General features: G+C 35.9%; 1 protein-coding gene across 5 annotated transcripts in view; it reads left to right on the top strand.

Moving 5' to 3' along the window:
- LOC131432356 (uncharacterized protein ZK1073.1) overlaps nucleotides 1-20,771 on the top strand; it is a 176,498-nt gene that overhangs the window by 44,071 nt on the left and 111,656 nt on the right. Inside the window, exons 1-2 of one of the 5 annotated variants that reach the window (XM_058598582.1) lie at nucleotides 19,565-19,741; nucleotides 19,880-20,245. The exons of 3 other annotated variants lie outside the window; for them this stretch is intronic. In XM_058598582.1, coding sequence (XP_058454565.1) covers nucleotides 20,195-20,245 — 51 coding nt within the window. In that variant the 5' untranslated portion in view covers nucleotides 19,565-19,741; nucleotides 19,880-20,194. Of the gene's footprint in view, nucleotides 1-19,564; nucleotides 20,246-20,771 lie in introns of those variants that run through there. One more of the 5 variants, XM_058598580.1, reaches the window with a different exon arrangement.

Genomic DNA, 20,771 nt, shown 5'->3' with positions numbered 1-20,771 from the left:
AGCTTTGTAGCTTAAATAGGGGCAATTTAAGATTTGGTTTTGTATTATTTGGACAAACGTAATCTGTTGTTACAAAAGATGAGAAGGTTTTATGCCCGGTGGAGAAGGACAAAAAAATCTCAGCTCCAGCGGACTTTGCCCTTGCTCCTACATAAATAAATGGATAAATAAATAAACATCCATTGCCCTTTTTGCGAATACGAAGGATCAGTTAAACAATGCAAGATATAATTTTCTTTTCGTGGGTGTGGATGATTTTTTTTATTACCGGATATTTGATCACGGATCATTCAAACTTCAAATCTATTTGGTAAATATCATCCACTCGTCAGTCTATTCCTGCTGGATGACGATAATGTTTCTCTGCCGTTTTGATTAGAAACTTTTTGAGTGAAATCCCGGTTCCGCAAGAGTGATATTTGGTGCACTGTTTACTTTGAGTTAGATTTAGACTACGACAAGTTTTATCACAAATCACTGAACATATTATCTATAACATGCAGCAAGTGAAAAGTTATTACACTTAGTGAAACCAGAGACATGACCGATAAAAGCGTATCACTCTCACACAAAGTATTCACGTTAAAAATGATAAAAATTTCAGTTATGGATGTGATCGCTGCTGTCCATTGTTTCATTCCCTAGAATTATGAATCCTTCGAATTACGATAGACACTACCCACATGTCTTCTCCACAAATAAGTCACCACTTCTTTGGCCTGCCCAAGTAGCTTCGCAGGAACGTGGTTGCCCGGGTGTAGACCACCACCGGTAAATATAGATCTCATCAATTAGCACCAGAGCACTGTGCTACTCTCTATTCAGCACCATATTTCAGAACGCCATCAAGTCGGTGGTCATCAATATAAATTATTACCATTTGTTTACCGTACTTTTCTCGATCCCGGTGGGGAACCATTTTGTGGTTGAGCCGGTCGGTACCAGAACCAGGAGGACTGGAGGCGTGCATCATTCGCCGGTAGGTAGATATTTGCCGAAGGTGATACGCGAAAAATTTGTGTTGTTTTTTTTTCCGCTGCAAGGCTCTAATTAAGAGCAATTCCGAGGCCCGGCTCCGGGCGATTGGAAGCGGTAGTTTCAATATTTGCAATAGCAAGTTGTTTGAACTGCATATATAGGAGGTGGGAATTGGTGTTTACTAACGGTAGAAACGGTAGGTTTGCGTAAAACTGGCTCTGGGCAGCTAAGCGTTTACCATTTTATCATCGAGTGATATGGACGTGAAGCTGACTATATTCAGGGTGCTTCCAATTTTTGTTCTTCAATAATTTGATTACTTGTCCATTAGACCTAATTCTAATTGAACCTTTTATCATATATGTTAAATTTTAACGATTCGAGAACTAATTGCAATGCTAGAAAATTTCCTGATGGATGAGGAACTGTTATCGGAATCACAACTGTGTCAATAAATATGCTTTCCTTCCTCTTTTTGTTCTTTATCACTTTTTGAGTATACACTTGACAACAGTATATACTTTTTAATTCGTGATTCGCCCACAAAGCTTACGCAATGATAAAAATGAACGTATAGTTTTGATATATTGACTACTCGTTTGTTGCGAACAGCACACAGGCAGTCATTCTCAGGCAGTCCAATCATAACTGTTTTCCGGCTTGCTTTAGGGTAGGATTTCCTCAGATCTGTCGGTTTCTAACAACAACGAAATCTACACAGAGTACTATCGCGATGTACATAAATGTTTTGTTTCTGCTCGTTTCGCTTCTTGGCGGAAACTTTTATCATCGAGAGAGTTCATCATCAAAGGACTGTTCGAAGACCGATATCTGTCGAAATAATGACCCAGATTTGAAGATTTTGAAGTTTTTTATTGAAGATTTTGAAGTTAAGATTGTGTTAAGACTAGAGCAACGTGGCAACAATCAGGCAATGAACGTTAGAAAATTACGGTCAAATGATTCAAAGCTGGTTTGCTGTTGTAATTACTTCTTGTTTTGCATAAGCAAAAGCATTCCATGGAATTTCTCCAGATTATATCAGTATTACTATCAGATGGAACGAGAAAAAGGACGATCAAAAGAGTAACATTTTCCGTTTTTTGATATGGATGAAAATGGTACACATACATTATCAGGTTTTCTTGATAATTTCCGGGAATGAAAAACTACTTCATCATGAGTTATGATTCACAAAATTTGTTCTATTTAATTTTGTCTACCGTCTCCGCTGCCCGCACCTTTCTTTTTATTCCAAGCTTCAAATTTAGTACATCAGATTATCCCAGTGTTTTTTTTTCAAACTCTGTTAAAATAACTTTTAGATTCACCCCTAAATAGCTTCTGTGTGTACCTCCAAATAATTACTATTTGTTGGCGGCCTGAAAACCGTCTCTAAGTTTAGTTTCTTTCGGCACTTCAGTAAAGACACTGAACTATGGTGAAAACGTGTTTTGCAAATAGCATGAACTCTAGCGGTTTATGTTGAACCGTTAGGTGATGTTGGATCCAGAGTTGTAAATTGTCAGTCATGTCAAATGACCTTGACAGACTGACTAAAATCATCGTCAACTGTAATCGGTACGGTCAAAGTGTCTGTCAAATGAGATACTCGATTGTTCTATGACCAAGTAGAAGTATACTCAGTCAAAGACAGACGACTTTCTTGTTTTCTCTCTGATTCCCTGTTGAAGTAAAAAAAATCCATGAGAGTACAAACATAAACATAAATGGATAAAGTTCATTGTTTTTTTTGCAAAAAGTCATCGGACTGCGGAGTTTATTGGTGTAAATGAATTTAATTCAATGTTTATGCTGCTTGATTAATATTTAGTCACATCGTAATCAAGTAGTGACAGGAGAAATGAAGATAATATCAATCGCATCGGCAATCAATGAGCGTCTTGGTGAGTGTAATATCAAACGAATTTAAGTTATGACAGATCGGTTCTCAGACACTCAATATGTGATGATTGGTAAAGCCTGGTTGACAGCAGTCCAGTGACATAAGCTGTCCAAAGTTGCTAGTTGATAGTGACATTTAGCAGCTCTGGTTGGATCACTGAAGTTTTCTACGTAATATGGACCACTATTGATAAAACGATGTTCAGCGATTCATGGGATTATGGAAATTATCTGGTAATTAATACTATGTTCACACTATGAGTTAAAACATGTTATAACTCCGATTTCATGTTTTAAGCGAAATAACATGTTTTACTTTTGCGTTATTTCATATTCATAAACATCACATTAAAACATGTTTTCCCGAAATAACATGATATAATTGTTAGTAAAGTACAACCCTGCTAGCATTTTCCTTCACTTTTCGACTATGTCAATTGACAAACTGTTCAACAACAGCAATTTTCCATCAAAGTAGCCATGTAATCATAATAAAACAAAACTGCTAACTGGTATCAACGTTACCAGGTATACCGATTTCTCGGTATTTAAACAGATTTTTAACCTCTATATCACAATACAGATATGTTTTCCCAAAATACCGATAATTCACGGATCACACAGATAAGTACCGATTTTTGTCTTTAGCTTGAATAGAATTCTACTACTTATGTAGAAGAAATATTGATACCGATATGATACAGATAGATTTTTGCGCAGACTACATATTTTTGGAAAAATGACCTGGCAATGCAGATAGGTAGAACCATTTTTCTTAGTGTGAACAGTGCGGTTTTAACTTTATGCTACTATCGTTGAAACATGTTATTATCGGCCAGTGTGAACATAGTATTATATGCTTAACATAAAACTGACATTAGTGGCCCAAACATCGATCAGCAGAACTTTTTTTCCAGTTAATTTATGGACGAAAAAGATTTGGGGTAAAACAGAATACAGTTATTTGCGGTCGTTCTGATTAACAGTAATACATTTATAGATCCTATGAAAATGTCGGGAAACCTTTTGATTAGTCGAATTAATTTTGTTCAGTTTTTTGAAGTAAGGTAAGAAAACAGAGGAATTCGGGGCAAAACGGGCATGATAGTAAATGTCGGATATTCTACGTAAATTGCGGCTATTCTAATCATCATCCAACGATTAATTTTTGCATAAGAAAAATCTATTTCGAAAATATTTACATATTAAATAATAAAATTATTAAGTGAAAACGCGTTTTTTACCATTTTTTCCCCACTGTGCGTTGTTTTGCGTCTCCGTGAAAATTCGGATCGGTGAATATAAAAGCGTCATTTAGAGTGTTATTCGGTATTAGAATCTGCGCTCGGGCTTTGTGGTGTCGTTTGGTTGTGGTAGTGAGTTGAGCCGAGCATGGCTTGCTGCTACTGCTCATGTTCCGGTGTGTAATAATTTGCATGAGTGGTTCACTATGTGGCAAGCGGATCGGATGAGTTTCATTTGATCAATGTTGCTCTACGAACGTTTGTTGTTTTTCTACGATGATAACAGCGTTAGCGGACGAACAGTGGGTAGAAAGTGGAGGCTAGGAGAGACCGGGGTTGGGCGACCGAGTTTTACTTTCGGAATTTCTGTACTCTTTTTGGTTGAATTTTTAGATAAACGGTTTGCTCTGTTATGAACATGCATCTTTTGAGCGATTATGTGAATATTTTCATTTCTGAATAAAATCAGGAAAATAGTTATTAACACTTAAATATGAAGAAATAATTGGTTAACTATCCCCAGAGCTGGGGTAGGTTGGCCGAGTTTGAATATATGTGAAACACATCAAATGCATCAATAGAAGTGAAAGTTCAGTTAAAAAAGTTAGTATGCACCATTTGATAGTCGATGACCCAATAATCTTATTTCAATTTTACCAGTATTCGGTTTTCGAATACTTCTCCCGGAAGGTCCCTAAAATTTTTTATTTCTAACGCACTACGATTTCAAAAAGATGGCTACACTGATTTTCGAATTGAATGAAAAGGATCACAATCTTTTAGATGAATTCAACAGACTTCGGCTACTTCGGTTTCCGTATTCCGGTTTCGAAAGTATGGTTTACTAAAAGAAGGCCAAAATGAATTTCATAAACAAAAACTCAAAATTAAAAGACTTATGGTCCCATACAAAATTGATGAGTTTTATCCGATTCCGACTTCCGATTATGGAATTACAGGACGATGATTTTTTGAAATTCAAACCGTCCTAGAAGATAACGATACCAAAACATCTTCAAAGTTAGGCTCAAAGCCGTCCCAATTTATTTGTCATGTTAATTTGGGTTATGCTGGTGGAACTCACTTAGACATCTCATGGAATGCTTAATATATTGTCACGAGTTTAGATTAAAAGGAATATTTTTATGGTTTTATACAATTTCTGTTTTCGATCCGACTTGCACTTCGGAAATTACAGGGTCGAAACGTGATTGAAATCTCAAACTGTCATTTGAAAAGACGGTCATTAAACTGATTTCAGGAAAACTAAAACACGGAAGATTATTCTTAAAAAATATATGCGAATTAATGGAAACAGGTATCATCTCACTGCTAGGTGGACAAGTACGTTTTTCTTAGTCACACAATTTATTGAGTGATGTGTCATGTGAGGTATATGGACTTTAAATATTTAATTTTTTTTATATAAAAAAAATTAACAAAATAAGTGACGTATAAGTTAAACTCGATTTCACTCGATTTTTTTTATATATAAAAAAATTACCAAAATAAATGACATATAAGATAAACTCGATTTCACCCTTTGAATCGTACATCACCCTCTCAGATTAAAAAAGAACTTTCTGTTCATAAAGACTTTGTCACATAAAACACTTTGCATACTTTGTTTTTTCCGAATTTTTCTAGACTGTCTGTCAACTTTTTTTTACTAATGACAAATCTTACAACAAAAGTGTTGTATGCGTGGTTTTTACAAAATTAGTCAAACATTGAAAACAATTCCAATCGACTTCTACATTGAAAATCGATTTTGAAAATTTAAAGTCGATTTGCAAAAAAAAAACATTTTTTATTAATACGAAATTTTGCTACAAGATAGGTGATTATGTTTCCTACCTGCAGTCAAAATTCAAGCTGAGCACTTCTATGGATAAAAAGTTATTTGCAAAAAAAAAACTTTTCCTTGTCAAAACTGATTTTTTTCAGTGTAATTTTCATCCAAACCAAAAAAAAAATTGGAAAGCCGATTAGGTTTTTTTTTTTCAGGTTTTTATTCGAAAACGTGATTAATTTTGTAAAAATCATTCATGCAACACTTTCTAGAAGAATTTGTCAGTTTTCTACTACAGCCAACTGAATAAAAATGATGAAATATTTTTTAGTAAAGTTGAGTAATTTTTTTGGAGAAATTATGAATGCTAAAAACCGTTATAAGGGTTAGTTTCTTGCGGTAAACGAGTTACGATGCGTTATTTTTAAGGAAGTTATAGGTGTTACGAAGTGTTACATGCGATACTTTTTTGCAAGTTAAAGGCGTAACGAAGCGTTGCATGCGTTACATTTTTGTAAGTTGTAGACGTTACGAAGCGTTACATGCGTTACATTTTGAGTAAGTTATAGGCGTTAAGAAGTGTTACATGCGTTACTTTTTTGCAAATTAAAGGCGTAACGAAGCGTTGCATGCGTTACATTTTTGTAACTTGTATGCATTATGAAGCGTTACATGTGTTACTTTTTTGTAAGTTTTAAGCGTTACGAAGCATTACTTGCATTATTTTTAAATAAAGTATAGACGTTACGAAGCGTTTCATGCATTATGAAGCGTTACATGTGTTACTTTTTTGAAAGTTATAGACGTTACGAAGCGTTACATGCGTTACTTTTTTGTAAGTGATAGGCGTTACAAAGCGTTACATGCATTACTAGTTTTGTGAGTCGTAGGCGTTACAAAGCGTGAAATGCGTTACTTTTTTGTAAGTTATAGATGTTACAAAGTGTTACATGTGTTACTTTTTTGTGAGTCGTAGGCGTTACGAAGCGTTACATGCGTTACTTTATTGTAAGTTATAGATGTTACGAAGTGTTACATGTGTTACTCTTTTGTGAGTCATAATTGTTACAAAGTTTAACATGCGTTACTTTTTATGAGTTAAACGCAATACAAATCGTTACATGCGTTCCTTTTTTGTAAGTTTTAGACGTTAAGAAGCGTTACATGCATTACTTTTTTGTGAGTCGTAGGCGTTACGAAGCGTTACATGCGTTACTTTTTTGTAAGTTATAGATGTTACGAAGTGTTACATGTGTTACTCTTTTGTGAGTCATAATTGTTACAAAGTTAACAATGCGTTACTTTTTATGAGTTAAACGCAATACAAATCGTTACATGCGTTCCTTTTTTGTAAGTTTTAGGAGTTACGAAGCGTTACATGTGTTACTGTTTTATGAGTCATAGGCGTTACGAAGCGTTGTATCAGTTACCTTTTTTGTAAGTTATAATGCGTTACATGCGTTATTTTGTGTGAGTTGTAGGAGTTACGTGCGTTATTCTTTTGTGAATTGCAGGCGTTACGAAGTGTTACATGAGTTACTTTGTTGTGAGTTATAAGCGTTATAGGCGTTACGAAGCGTTGCATGAGTTACTTTTTTGTAAGTGATAGGTGCTACGAAGCGTTACATGCATTACTAGTTTTGTGAGTCGTAGACGGTACTAAGCGTGAGATGCGTTACATTTTTGTAAGTTATAGATGTTACACAGTGTTACATGTGTTACTTTTTTGTGAGCTATAGGTGTTACAAAGTTTAACATGGGTTACTTTTTGTGAGTTAAATGCGTTACAAAGCGTTGCATGCGTTCCTTTTTTGTAAGTTTTAGACGTTACGAAGCGTTACATGCATTACTTTTTTGTGAGTCGTAGGCGTTACGAAGCGTTAAATGCGTTACTTTTTTGTAAATTATAGATGTTACAAAGTTTAACATGCGTTACTTTTTGTGAGTTAAACGCAATAAAAATCGTTACATGCGTTCCTTTTTTGTAAGTTTTAGGCGTTACATGTGTTACTGTTTTATGAGTCCTAGGTGTTACAAAGTGTTACATCAGTTACCTTTTTTGTAAGTTATAAGGCGTTACATGCGTTATTTGTTGTAGTTGTAGGAGTTACGTGCGTTACTCTTTTGTGAATTACAAGCGTTACGAAGTGTTACACGCGTTACTTTTCTGTAAGTTAGAGACGTTACGAAGCGTTACATGTGTTACTTTAAAAATCTGTTATACGTGTTTTATTGTAAGTTGTAGGTGTTATAAATCGTTATATGCGTATCTTTTTTGTAAGTTTTAGGTGTTACAAATCGTTACATGTGTTACATTTGTAAAAGGTATAAGCCTTACGAGGCGTTATATCCGTTACACTTTTGTATGTTATAGGTGTATCAAAGCGTTACAAGAGTTTTGACATCCCTATTGTAACATATCGAAGAGTCACCTATTTGCAAAATCTATTTGAAATTTCAAAATTAGCACGATGACATATCTTATCGAAACGAAAGCTTGTAAGAGCCAAAACCACATAAAATGGATGAAACCGGGGTAAAATAAATGACAATAATAATAATATATAAATTTGTACTAGACGACTGGAAAGAGAAAATGCGCGAGCATGCCTTTGTTAAGCAAGATTCTGCAGATGAGAAAGGTATCGTGCCACTGGATCCCGCTCATACCTATTTAGGGCTAGAAAAACGAACGCAAGCGCACTTCGACTACATGTTTGGCTGAATCCATTGTTATACGGCAGAGAACAGAATGATGACCCGACTATAGACTGAAGTCAGCACGAGTGTTTCGAAACGGCACGAGTGCCTCTAAGGGTGTCTCAATGAGACGAAAGATCACAATGCCGGTTTTCTGGGATCGGAATAGTATTCTTTTGGAGGACTACCTTAAATCAGAAAAAAACACTATTAGTATTTGTTCGTGTTAGCACGGGAGTATTACTTATGTCATTACATTAAATAAACTGACAGAAATTCGATAGCTACTTATTGAAAACTCCACTACAACTTCCATGTCGGCTGGTGTCCATGCAGTGTTCATTCACGGATCGCTAGTGATTATGTCTTTCGTGACGCAGAAGACATGAATGGCAAATTTTTACAGTTGATTTAACACATGTTCCTTTCATTCTGGTATATTTTGTAGTGCTGAAACATCTAATTTTACGCGCCTGGTGACACAGATTTAAATCATTATTATAAAGTTCAGTCTTCACTTGTAAATTTAATTATAACTAAACTAATCAGAGCTTCCTCTTTGTATGAATTATGACTTTCATGAAGACAAATTAACTCACTGGTTCGGTTATCGAGCTAAATCCATAAACGATTAAGAATCATTCTAATATTCGATCAATACACCGACATCATGAAACGCACGATACAAAATTTACTGTTTATTTTCTTCTCCTTCAACCTGATTTCCCCACATCGTTCATTTTATATCGTCGCGTGTGAGTCTCCACTGATCTAATTTTGGAACGAACTGGATTCAGAATCGCATTCGAGCTTTTTCAATCGAACATAATGCAAACAAAAAGATTAATATCCCCTCGCTGCTGGAGTCTCCTAATCCTCGGTGCCGGTTCAAGCCAGCCGTCATAACAACTCATGGATGAAAAGACGCAATAAAACGTGAAAAGTCAGCAACTTTGATTTGCAATCTACAACAGATCGGGTGGCACGACGGGGTGATGTTCTTTTTTTCAAACATGTTTACCCGATGGTGGCTCCTGGAGGCTAACTAGTTGAGAAAGAGGTTCAATACCCTAGATCAAACTAATTGAATACTTTAGATGGAGCATGTGAGTGTGTGGGTGCTGTTACCTTACCAAAGTATTGGAACGACCATAAATCGAAAACAAAACCATTCGTCGCATTTTTATTGCACACAACAAACTAGAAACAGAACGTGACAGATATTGACAAAGTTTAGTTGACGGAACTGAAAAATACCCACGTTTTTGATCTTACCTACATTGTCTACAAACAAGAACAAAAAAAAAACACAAAAAGACTTTTAATTGGACATGTCAACAAAACTGCTAATGATGCATTGTCGAGAACTTTTTTTTCGCTTTGTGTCATCCAAAACATAGCCTCAAGATTACTATCATAATTATGCTCGGCCACAAACACAGCCAGGCCAGCTTGGTGAAATACACACATGAGCACATTTCCGACTTCTGTTGTATCGACAAAGCATTCTAGGTGGGGTTTTTCTCTTTTGCTCCACGCGGTGTGACAGATATATATTTATAACCAAAAGTTCTTCCTCAATTTGCTTTCATCTATAAGCACAGTCATTGTTTGATGAAATGTGGAGCACGGGAATAAGTTTTAGCTAATATAGGGTAAAATTCGTTCTGGAGGAAGCGCGAGTTCACTTGCTATTTGTTATTGAATCTAAATATTTTCTTAGCGAATATTTATTGATCCTTATCGGGACAAGTCCACTGTAAATCGGGTTTACGTCAGCAATGTTTATGTCCTCCTCGCCTGCCTGACTCGCATTTTCTGGGTTTCCTTACGCCTGTTACGAGAAGCGAAAGCGTGAAAATCTTTAGATGCTGGGGAGAAAGTGAGGGTTTTTTTTTCTCACACAAAGTCGCGACAAAAGGAAAGTAATAGGCCGAATCTCATGGGATCGATTATTTTGTCATCCTCCTTATTCCGTTTGAAGAGATAACGATGATAACTTATGCGTATAAAGAAACCTTAAGTTCTAAAATCTCAGCTCGGTTGAAACTTCCCGGAGTAGCGTCACAGTTCCATCTCTTTAATGTCGTATTCTTTCAGATGAAATTTTTTTTCGTTTTTTTTCTCCAGATCTATCTGGGCCGGCAGGCAGAGCTTCCAAACTACGCATTGCGTCACTTTGTTTGGAGAATATTACGCCCACGCACAGTCGTTGGTTGTCACGGTGGCAATTTGCATGATTGCATTGGGACACCGTCCAAGGCCAGACGATTCGCTTTCTTTTCGGGTAATACGTCGTATGCTTCTCGCTGAGTGTTGAAAGTACAATTGTAGGAATTATGTGGTTCGCAATGTTGAAGATACATTTGTTGGAGATTTCCTTCTGTTGGTTTTGGTAGGGAAAATTGTAAACCTACTTTTAATGAGTAAAGGGAAAAAGGAACTCACATTCTTACTTACTAACTAACACAGAGAGCGAATCGATTTTGGTCGAAATTCGCTTATAATATTATGTGACATTACATCTAATGGTTCTATATTTGTGAGTCTGTGTAACTCATTTGTACTAAACCAGGGAGGACGCTTCAAAATCATTTTCAGAATTTTATTCTGAATCCTTTGAAGCGTTTTCTTCCTGGTGGAACAACAACTTGACCAAATTGGTACTGCATAAAGCAATTTGTTTGAAAATTTGTTTATAAATTAGTAATTTTATCTTAGCACAGACCTTAAAGTTTATGTGTATAAGAATAAACATTTAATATATTTATTACACTCTGCCTAGATTCCTTCAATGTGATCCTTCAAAGTGAGTTTTTTGTCATACGTTAAACCTAAGTATTTTGCTTAATAAGACCATGTCAATTCCAAGCCATTCAATTTTAGAATGTGATTATTGTTTGGTTTGTGAAAAGAAGCTCTTGGCTTATGAGGAATTGATAATTAATTGCGTTTTTGCTGCATTTCGTTTAATTTTCCATTTTGACAGATAATCGCCGAAAATATTTAAGCTTCTTTGTAGGCGACTGCAGATCACTCTTAGATTTCTACTTGTGTCGTCACAGAATAGCGATTTCTGTCAACCAATGGGTAGATTTGGAAGATCAGAAGTGAAAATATTATACAAGATTGGAGCTACACTCGAACCCTGCGGAACACCTGCTCGTACAGGTAGCAATTCAGATTTACAATTCTGATAGCTAACCTGAAGAGTACAATCAATTAAATAATTTTGAATCATTTTGTTCAAATAAATAGGAAACTGGAAATCAGACATTTTTGCCATTAAACATTAGTGCTAAACACTATCGAATGCTTTTTCTATGTCTAGAAGAGCAACTCCAGTGGATAACCCAGAAGATTTATTTGCTTTTATCATATTTGTTACTCTAACAAGTAGATGAGTAGTTGAATGTTCATGACAAAATCCAAACCACTCTATGTAAAAAATAAAAGAAAGTCAACAAATTGGACGATAACTTGATGTTTCTGCACATCACTACTAATGGTCAACAAATAGAGAGAAAAGTTGAAAATGCACGAAACAACGAAAACTGAAAACTTGGCGAAAAAGTATCGTTCAGAGGAAGAATTCGAATCTTCACTCTTCTCCTTAAATCATTTTCTATTATTTTGCCAAAATCCACTTCACTAGAAGAAGTGAATGACATTGAAGAATTAGCAGTAAGTAATTGACTGCCTGTCACGCTAGCGTAACTGACATCAGATGAAGTGGCAGATTTACCTGTCAATAGTTTGTTTTCATTAGAAGTCGAAATGGTAGGCGTAGGGGAGAATAGGCAGCCCTGGGCCACTCGTGTTTTTTTCGAAAAGTATTGAAAGAATTTATTTGAATTTTTCATTGTAAGTAAAATTAGTAATATCTGAGACTGTTGCGACCAATCGGAATCTCATGCAGGTTCCGATTCAGGAAATTTCGATTTCATAAATTCACAATGCTCAACTAATATTATAAACAAGGTTTATTACAACATGCACTATATATTATAACCGTCCTTAAAGCTTGGTGATCTAAGCTGACCTGGCGATAACGGATAATCAGATAAGCTGCGACAGTATAATCTACCTACATTGCGCATTTGTGATAGTGCTATTGGCTTTCGCACTTGTGAGTGAGGGGATTTCTGAATTCATTTCATTTGGTACTGCAACAGAGACCTTCATCCAAATTTCATAAAAATTACTAGATTACTTTAAAAGGAAAACAAAACCTTTTTGAGACGACAATGTAAATAATTTTGTATCAATAAATTGACAGAATGTAAATTTTTTCGTCAGTTTTGCAGAGAATAATTAAGTAGTTTTGCAGAGAATATTAAGTATCGGAGAGTATGTATGAGAGAGAAAAAAGTTAAAAAGAATCAGCACCTAGAAAATCAGTAAATAACACTAAGTGAATGTATTGCGTCAAATGTAGAACACATTTTCGTTTTAATTTTTTTTTAAATTTTACTTGCATGGTACAAAACATTATAATTTACGATATAAAAAATAGGTATAAGATTCGCTCAAACTTTAGGCCGTGTCTCATGTACCAATCAATTCAGTTCAACGAACTGAATGAATGTCCTTGTGTGTCTGTATGTGTCATTTAACAAACAGGTCGAGATCTGATTCAGATCAAACTAGTCGCAAATGAAAGGTCTCCTTGTCAGCCTGTACGCTATTGAATGGTTTTAAGATCGGATTTTCGAGTTATACGAAGTTTCATGTAAAATTTTCCAGTTTTTTGACAATATCTGTCACAACTGATCTTGTAAGTAAAACATGTTTTGAAACTTAGATTCCACTAGGCAATAGCTATTCAACAAGCCATAGGCTGTTATAATCGGTTCATTTTTACCGGAGATATGGATGTTTTTGTGTAAGTGACTTTTATTCCTATTCTAGTACAGGGTGTCCCACGAAAAATTATGAATTTAAAAACGCAATAATAAAAAAGCGGTTTGATAGATTTCAATGACTCTATATTTATTTGAAAGGTTGATTCATGAAATTTTTATGAATAATAATTTGGTTCAAATGACCCCCACGGCTGGCTTGGCAGTAATCAATCCGATTCACTTTATTTTTGAGTACATTCAATTCAAGTGTTTCATACCATACGTGATCATTAGCAACATAAATTTCGTACTTGAGATCTTCAATTGATGGTTGGCGTAACATTTCATAAATTCATTTTCAGTTTTCATAAATATTTTATTATTGCGGTTTCAAATTCTAAATTTTTCGTGGGACACCCTGTAGAAGGAATTTTGTGCGCAGCATGATAAAGCTATGTTTGAGAGCAATCCATTTGAATCAAGTCGTCGAGATCAGCAAACGTGTGTGTCAAAAATAATTTCACTCAACTTTCTCGGAGATGGCTCAACCGATTCCCATGGCTCAACCGATTCCCACACAGTTTCTGAATTTTATTTAAATCTGATTTTTAGTTCCAGAAGCCTGGCACGTATACAGGGGGTGTTTTAGGGGTACAAACCCCCTCCGAAACTGAAAAAATTATTATATAATGTAAACTCTTCTCTTCAAATAAGTAAATAATAAAACAAACGAATTTCAACAAATGACTCTACAATAAAAAATTTTTCAAATAGTCGATGACCGAATAAACTTATTTCAGTTTTACCTGTATTTGGTTTTCTATTCCGGAAGGTATCCAAAAATTTTATTCGTAACGCACTACGGTTTCTCAAAGATGACTACAAAGATTTTCAAAAATTTCGAATCAAATTTAAAGGATTACAATCTCCTAGATGACCGCCCGTGTGTTACTACTCCGTTATTGATCAGGACCAACAGATTTGTATATATCGACTGTTTTGGAGTTTTATCGGAAAAAATGCGGCTTGCTCAGTCAAATGGATATAGGCAAACGATTTGTTTATAAAATTGCCCGACGTTTCGGCCGTATTTGATTAGATTCACTGCATACGCCAAACTCTGTGGCAATAGTGCTATCCGATGAAAAGTTCTTCAACGAACTTAGTTTATTTTATATATGTTACCGTAAATAGACAACAGACATCCCACCGTTGGAAATCAGCGAGACTGACAATAACGATAAGACCAAATTTCCCTTGAAAAAGGCCATCAAAAACGGCCGAAACGTCGGGCAATTTTATAAACAAATCGTTTGCCTATATCCATTTGACTGAGAAAGCCGCATTTTTCCGATAAAACTCCAAAACAGTTGACTGAGAAAGCCGCATTTTTCCGATAAAAGAACCAATAGAGCTTGCAAAATGTTTTCCTGAAACAACTGGTTTGGGAATAGCACGTAGTTTCACATTGTGCAAACTGCAATGATCCCTTCATGTTGATCAATACCGACGCCGGCCACGTCCAAATGCAGATCTACTTGGAAGGGAAGGATTGTTAGTTCAATGCATGTTGCTACTAGAAATCGTTGAATCCTTTGCATTTCCGCATGCTCCACAGAAAAGGGTTGTTTGTTAGTAAGACTTTGAATAATATTATCAATAACGTCTCATGTACCAATTAACTCAGTAAGTGATTTTCACTCTCAGAGGAACGCTTCCAGGTTCTCACTGGTTTACCATGGCCAAATATAATTGAGCTTCGTGATATGCTGGTGTCAATGAGAAAGATTTGGTCGTATTTTTGTTCAAATTGCGAACGGGAAGTTCTAATAAAATAATATCATCAATCCTTGGATTGGAACGAGAGCAACAAGTATCGAAATATAGTAGCTCTATAATAGAAGCTTTTGAGAAGGATGTTCTGCTAAGTAATTTTGGATTTAAAGCTTTATCACGAGATGACTTAATTAAGACACACAGATCACAAAAAAGCTATTCGGACCCGTAATAATTCTCATTTTTAAAAGCTTACAAGTGCTATATCGAGTACACTTCAAATTCAACTGGATATTTGGGAATCCAGCGCCGTTGCTGCGAATGCGCTTATGGCAATAGAACTGTTGGTTGCTGTTCACACGTGGCCGGCATTATTCACTACATTTCCTTATGCTCGGTTTTTATCCAGGATAGTGAGACCGGCGGAAATATTGTCAGAAATGCTTAAATAAGAACAGCTACCAACGACTATCAATAAAAGAAGTGACGATGATAAATCTATAGAATAAACGGAAATAATCAGAGAGAAAATGTGTGCTTTCAAATAGCAATGTATTTTTAAAACATTTTTTATCCCATTTCCTATTTAAATGAAATATACAGTCAATAAGTCTAAGAAATTTTTTCGTGACCTTTCTTAATTGAAACTTCTTTATCATACCATAAAGACAATTGAAGTTTCAATTTAATAATTGACCCTTTTGAGTCTTAGTTCTGACTCCTACTGCGTCCATTAGTTCATCCAATAGCAAAATTCAATTAGAAATGAGGTTATGAAATCCACAACAAAATGTATAAAAATTTCAGCTTATTTTATTATTTAAAGCTGTTAATCGTTTGGTTTAAATAATATGATATTTAAAAAATAAGAGGAATATGCTTTATAAAACTCAAATCGTTGTGACTATATTGGTATTATATTAGGATAAGATTTCTATGTAAAAGTTATGCTACGGCGAAGAAAAACTTATGTAAATTGTCTTAAGAAATAAACGTATTTATGGAGAAAAAATCTAAGAAATCGATTCCTTCATCAATGGCCACTTCTGTTTGACACCAATATAAAGAAGAAAAATTCAATTCAGTGCTGTTTCAACTCGCTATGTATTTAGTGAACTGTACAGAGCTGGCAAAAAGGAAATCACAATGACTGACCGGAAATATATATTGGAGAAGCCAAGTGAAAGAAAAACTAACAGAAAAGATGAATTTTTTGGAAAAAGATACGCTCAGAGACAGGACTCGAACCTGCGTTCTTATGCATTCCGTGCATACGCGCTACCATTTCGCCACTCTGATCTTGCTTTAGCCACACTAAAACTCACAGACATAGTAGCAACGTACATCGAACATGGTCTACATCCAAAAAATTCATCTTTTCTGTTAGTTTTTCTTTCACTTGGCTTCTCCAATATATATTTCCGCTCAGTCATTGCAAAAACTGAACTTAGTCATGGCGGCTTTACGTCAAACTAAAAAATTAATAAATCGTTAAGGAAATCACGTTGTACGAGACCCCACAGTGTAAAAGGATTTGACCATTTCATGAAACACTATCGAATCATTGAAATATATACAGTCACCCGCTCTAGTTCTTGACTTCCGTAACCGAATTTCATATGTGTGATACTCGCGACGTTCATATATTACTATGAACCACATACCAGTAAGTTCTTGCTTTGCAACTTTCTCGGTTGTACCCGAAGTATGATCGTGTATGTATTATGCAAAGGTTGAAACTCATTTCCTCCTTTTCGTTACTTTTATTTCTAAGCCCTGCGCATGGGTTGCATAAACTACTAGAACAAAGCACCATGCGTTTCCTCCTCTCAGAATTTGATGGGGACGCATGGTCGACTGTTATTTATTTTTTAGAAAAAATCAAATATCTTGATCGTCCACATTTTTTAAAAATATGATAACATACCACTTTAACATGTCCAAAAATTCTTTATTTATCACTAAAAAATCCAGGGTGGTGCAAAAATTGAAAGAGGGAAAAAATATGTTTCAAAATTTTCTAGTATTTTTTAATGGAAGAAATACATATTCAAAAATTTTGAAAAAAATTGTAAACCTTTCCCACAATGCCTTAAACATACCTGATTTTTTTAAAATTTTTCGGAGAAGCAGTTTCTTCAAAAATCAAATAAAATAAAAATCAGTAGAGCCACCCTAGCTCCGTCAATATGGCAGTTAAAGGATTGAAACTTTGAGAAAATTGTTTCCAGTCTATGACCTTTCGAATGTGCTTATCCTGCTATAGTCTTTCGGTGATTTTGGCTAAAGTTTTATAATTTTAAGTTGCATTTTCATATTCTTTGTGAAATTCTGCTACAAACACTATTTTTCCCCGTGGAACGAAACAGTAACCGTGTATACATTTCAAAAACCACTTACGGCTCGGCAAAGCAAAATTTCAAATTTGTAAGAATACTTAGTTGTGATAAATTTAATTGCGAAAACTTAAGTGATTAGAGTTTTTCGAAAATCGGTCTAGTTTTTGAATAACAGATCAAAAACGCGACGCGCGCATTCCGCTATATTTCACCAAAGGTCCGTTCTAAGTCCTCCGGATAGTTAATATTCCTAGACAACCCTCTCAATATGAGTACGGTTCGGATTTGATCATTAGATGTCGGAAAACGTTGTATGAAAAATAGTTAACGAAAAACGATGATTAAAGTCGTTCCGAATTCCAAGATGGCTACTTGCGGTTCATTAATATTTTTCTAAAACTCTTACTGTATAGACATTTTTGTAACGGATTTGTGACTGAAAAAAAACGATGATTTAAGCCGTTCCAAATTCCAATAGGGCGAGTTCAGGTTGATCGATATTACTTTAAAACAACTACTATATGGGAATGGGTGTAGCGTGATGGGTAAGTCGATGCCTTTCACGCAGCTCGCCTGGGTTCGATTCTCAACCCCGCACATAGGGTCAGAAAGTTTTTCTGGCCCGAAGAGACGAATGACCTTAATGTTAAAACCTCTATAATTGAAACAAAACAAAAAATACAAAGTAGGTATTTTCATAACTGACGTTTTATATAGCATCCTTTCATCTAATCTGTTGCCCATCTGTTAAGTACCGATATTTTAATTGATTCAAGTAATATCGATTAATTGAAAGTCGCCATCTTGTATTTTGAGACCGTCCGGCTTATCACGTCCATCCGGACAATATCCATACGATTAAGTTTGACATTACTCATCACACAAAACTTTTTTTGTGCTAAACAATGTCCAAATAACAAAAACTTTCATTACAAGGTAAATTCCCGATAACGTGAACTTTTTTTCGAACTGATTCGATTCGACTCCTGGCGGTTCCAACTATTTTCGTAATCATGAGGTTTCAAACCAAAGAATTGAGTTTGATATTCTTAAATAAGCTGCTAAATTATATATTTTACCGACGGATTCACAGTAATAAGACAAAGCTCAGCCAACTGTGTGTTCCTTCACGAAAATCTCAACTACTTGCGAAGGATTGTTGCTGCTGGCAGTAGGAGAAATGTCTTCCGCATGTGTTCAACTGAAGATGCTGAAAACCGGAAGAGACAACACGTGGGTGTAGCTTGATATGAACTACAGGGCGGATGATTCGAGACAGCATCGATAAATCGACGATGAGAAAAGTTCCCACGTCGGTTTAGAATTATATGGTTGAAATGATTTGTTATGGTATGTTACTATTGATGTGTGTTTATCGTTATCAATGTGGAAATTTATCTGCTTACAGTTTCATTTGCAGCACATTTTTTAGAAATATAAAATTATCTAATTGAGTACTGTTGAATTGTATTTGTATAATGTCTTTAAGTCTCATAGTTTATGTCTGTAAATTGTGACCATTTTTAACCCAAACATTCTTCCATTATCCGACACTCGCTGCATGTTTGGAGTAGTTCTCACATACAAAAACACACATACGAACAGAAGCCCATTTTTGAACCCTTTTGGGCGGTTTTTGTCCAAAAAAAAAACAACAAATGCTCGAAAGAGCACGCTGAGAGTTTCAGTGATAAGCCGGAGCGCGGGAAAATCGTAAATCGATAACTGGAGCGAGAGAACCACAAAACAACAAAACACCACCCTCTGACCGACCGGTACATCGCGTGTGTGGGTGGAAAATTCCTGGATCTCTGTTGTGGCGAATACGGAAGTTTGGAAATAATTTTGCGCTACAAAACCGACAACCGCGCTCTTTCTCTCTCTCTCTGTCTCTTGGTCTAGTGATTATACACTGAGAGCGGGAGATAGAGTGATGAAAATAGGGTTTGATAAAGGATCTAACTTCCTTTGGCTTCGGTGTTATCTCCGTTCGGAGTTTAGTTCAGTTTAATCACTCATCGTTGTCGGGTCGGCTTTTTTTCGTGAAGTTAAGGATCTATTTATCAGTAGAGCAGGCTTGGGTTGTAAGAGGAAGCGAGCAGGTTTCAGCGTCTTGGTTCAGTTGCGAAAGAGCGGAATTGCGTCGTGTGGCGAATGTGGAGGGTAAGCTGTCTGCAAAAGGGCGTTCAGAGATGTTGAAAAAGGGTGGTTGTATTTGAAAAGTGTGTTTGTCTAACAGGAAGTCCAGAACGGTCTTTGTTGATTGTTGATTTTTGCTTTCGCGCCTAAATTGCGTTTCAGGAAAAGTGCCGACGTGCTTGGTGAGGTTGTGCGTGTGAAAATTGTTGGAGTAAAATTAAGATCTGATCTGTGAGAACAATAAACGGAGAAGTTTTTTTTGGAGAAGTGTGATTTCTGCAAACGGTATACAGCAAGTGTCAGGCAGCATTTTGTGGCAGAGCAATATTGAAGGTCAAAAATAGTGGTGAAAGACGTGCGTCTGATTTTCTTTGTATCTTGTGCAAGGTATTCGCAGGCCTCGTAAGACTTTTCGGTGAAAGTCTGGAAAAGGTACCCGGATAAATTACTGTGCCGAAGCGTATAAACTACAGTACAATGGATAAGGCCAAGCAGAACGATACGCCCAATCAGAAAAGCGGATTGCATGTATGTATTTCTACCTTTTCAAATATGTATGCACACAGGGTCCTTACAAAAGAATGCTTTCAGCCGTAAAATGGGGTTGGCCAACCAATAGGGGCTCATAAATGAATAGACTGAATAGACTTGTTCGTTCATTGTGCATTTCGAATACGAGTTGTATAGTTTAATAAAATCCCTCGATATTTCCATTACAACGGAACTAGTGAATCGAAACTAATTGGATCCGGCTATTAGTGAGATGTATCTATTCGGACAGTCCTTATTTAACAACAATTTTTCTGGGACCTATAAAAAGATTTCTCATTGGTTGTTTTTTATACCGGATCATGAAGACATTCAAAAGAAGGGGCTGGGGTCCACTAGGAGATTGATAGTACCTAGTCTCCGGACAGTACCAGCCTAGATGCCGTGTGGAATCCGGCGGAAAAAAATGCACAAGAATAGATCCACTGGGTTTCTGCTTCCATGTCGTAAAAGGCGACAATTGCTGGAGTTTCTTTTTACTTTCAGTTATCAGATATTTTCAATG

Source organism: Malaya genurostris, chromosome 2 (genome assembly GCF_030247185.1).
Source record: "Malaya genurostris strain Urasoe2022 chromosome 2, Malgen_1.1, whole genome shotgun sequence".
Classification (NCBI taxonomy): Eukaryota; Metazoa; Arthropoda; class Insecta; order Diptera; family Culicidae; genus Malaya; species Malaya genurostris.
The sequence above is the reverse complement of the archived record's forward strand: the minus strand, read 5'-3'. Positions and strand labels throughout refer to the sequence as shown.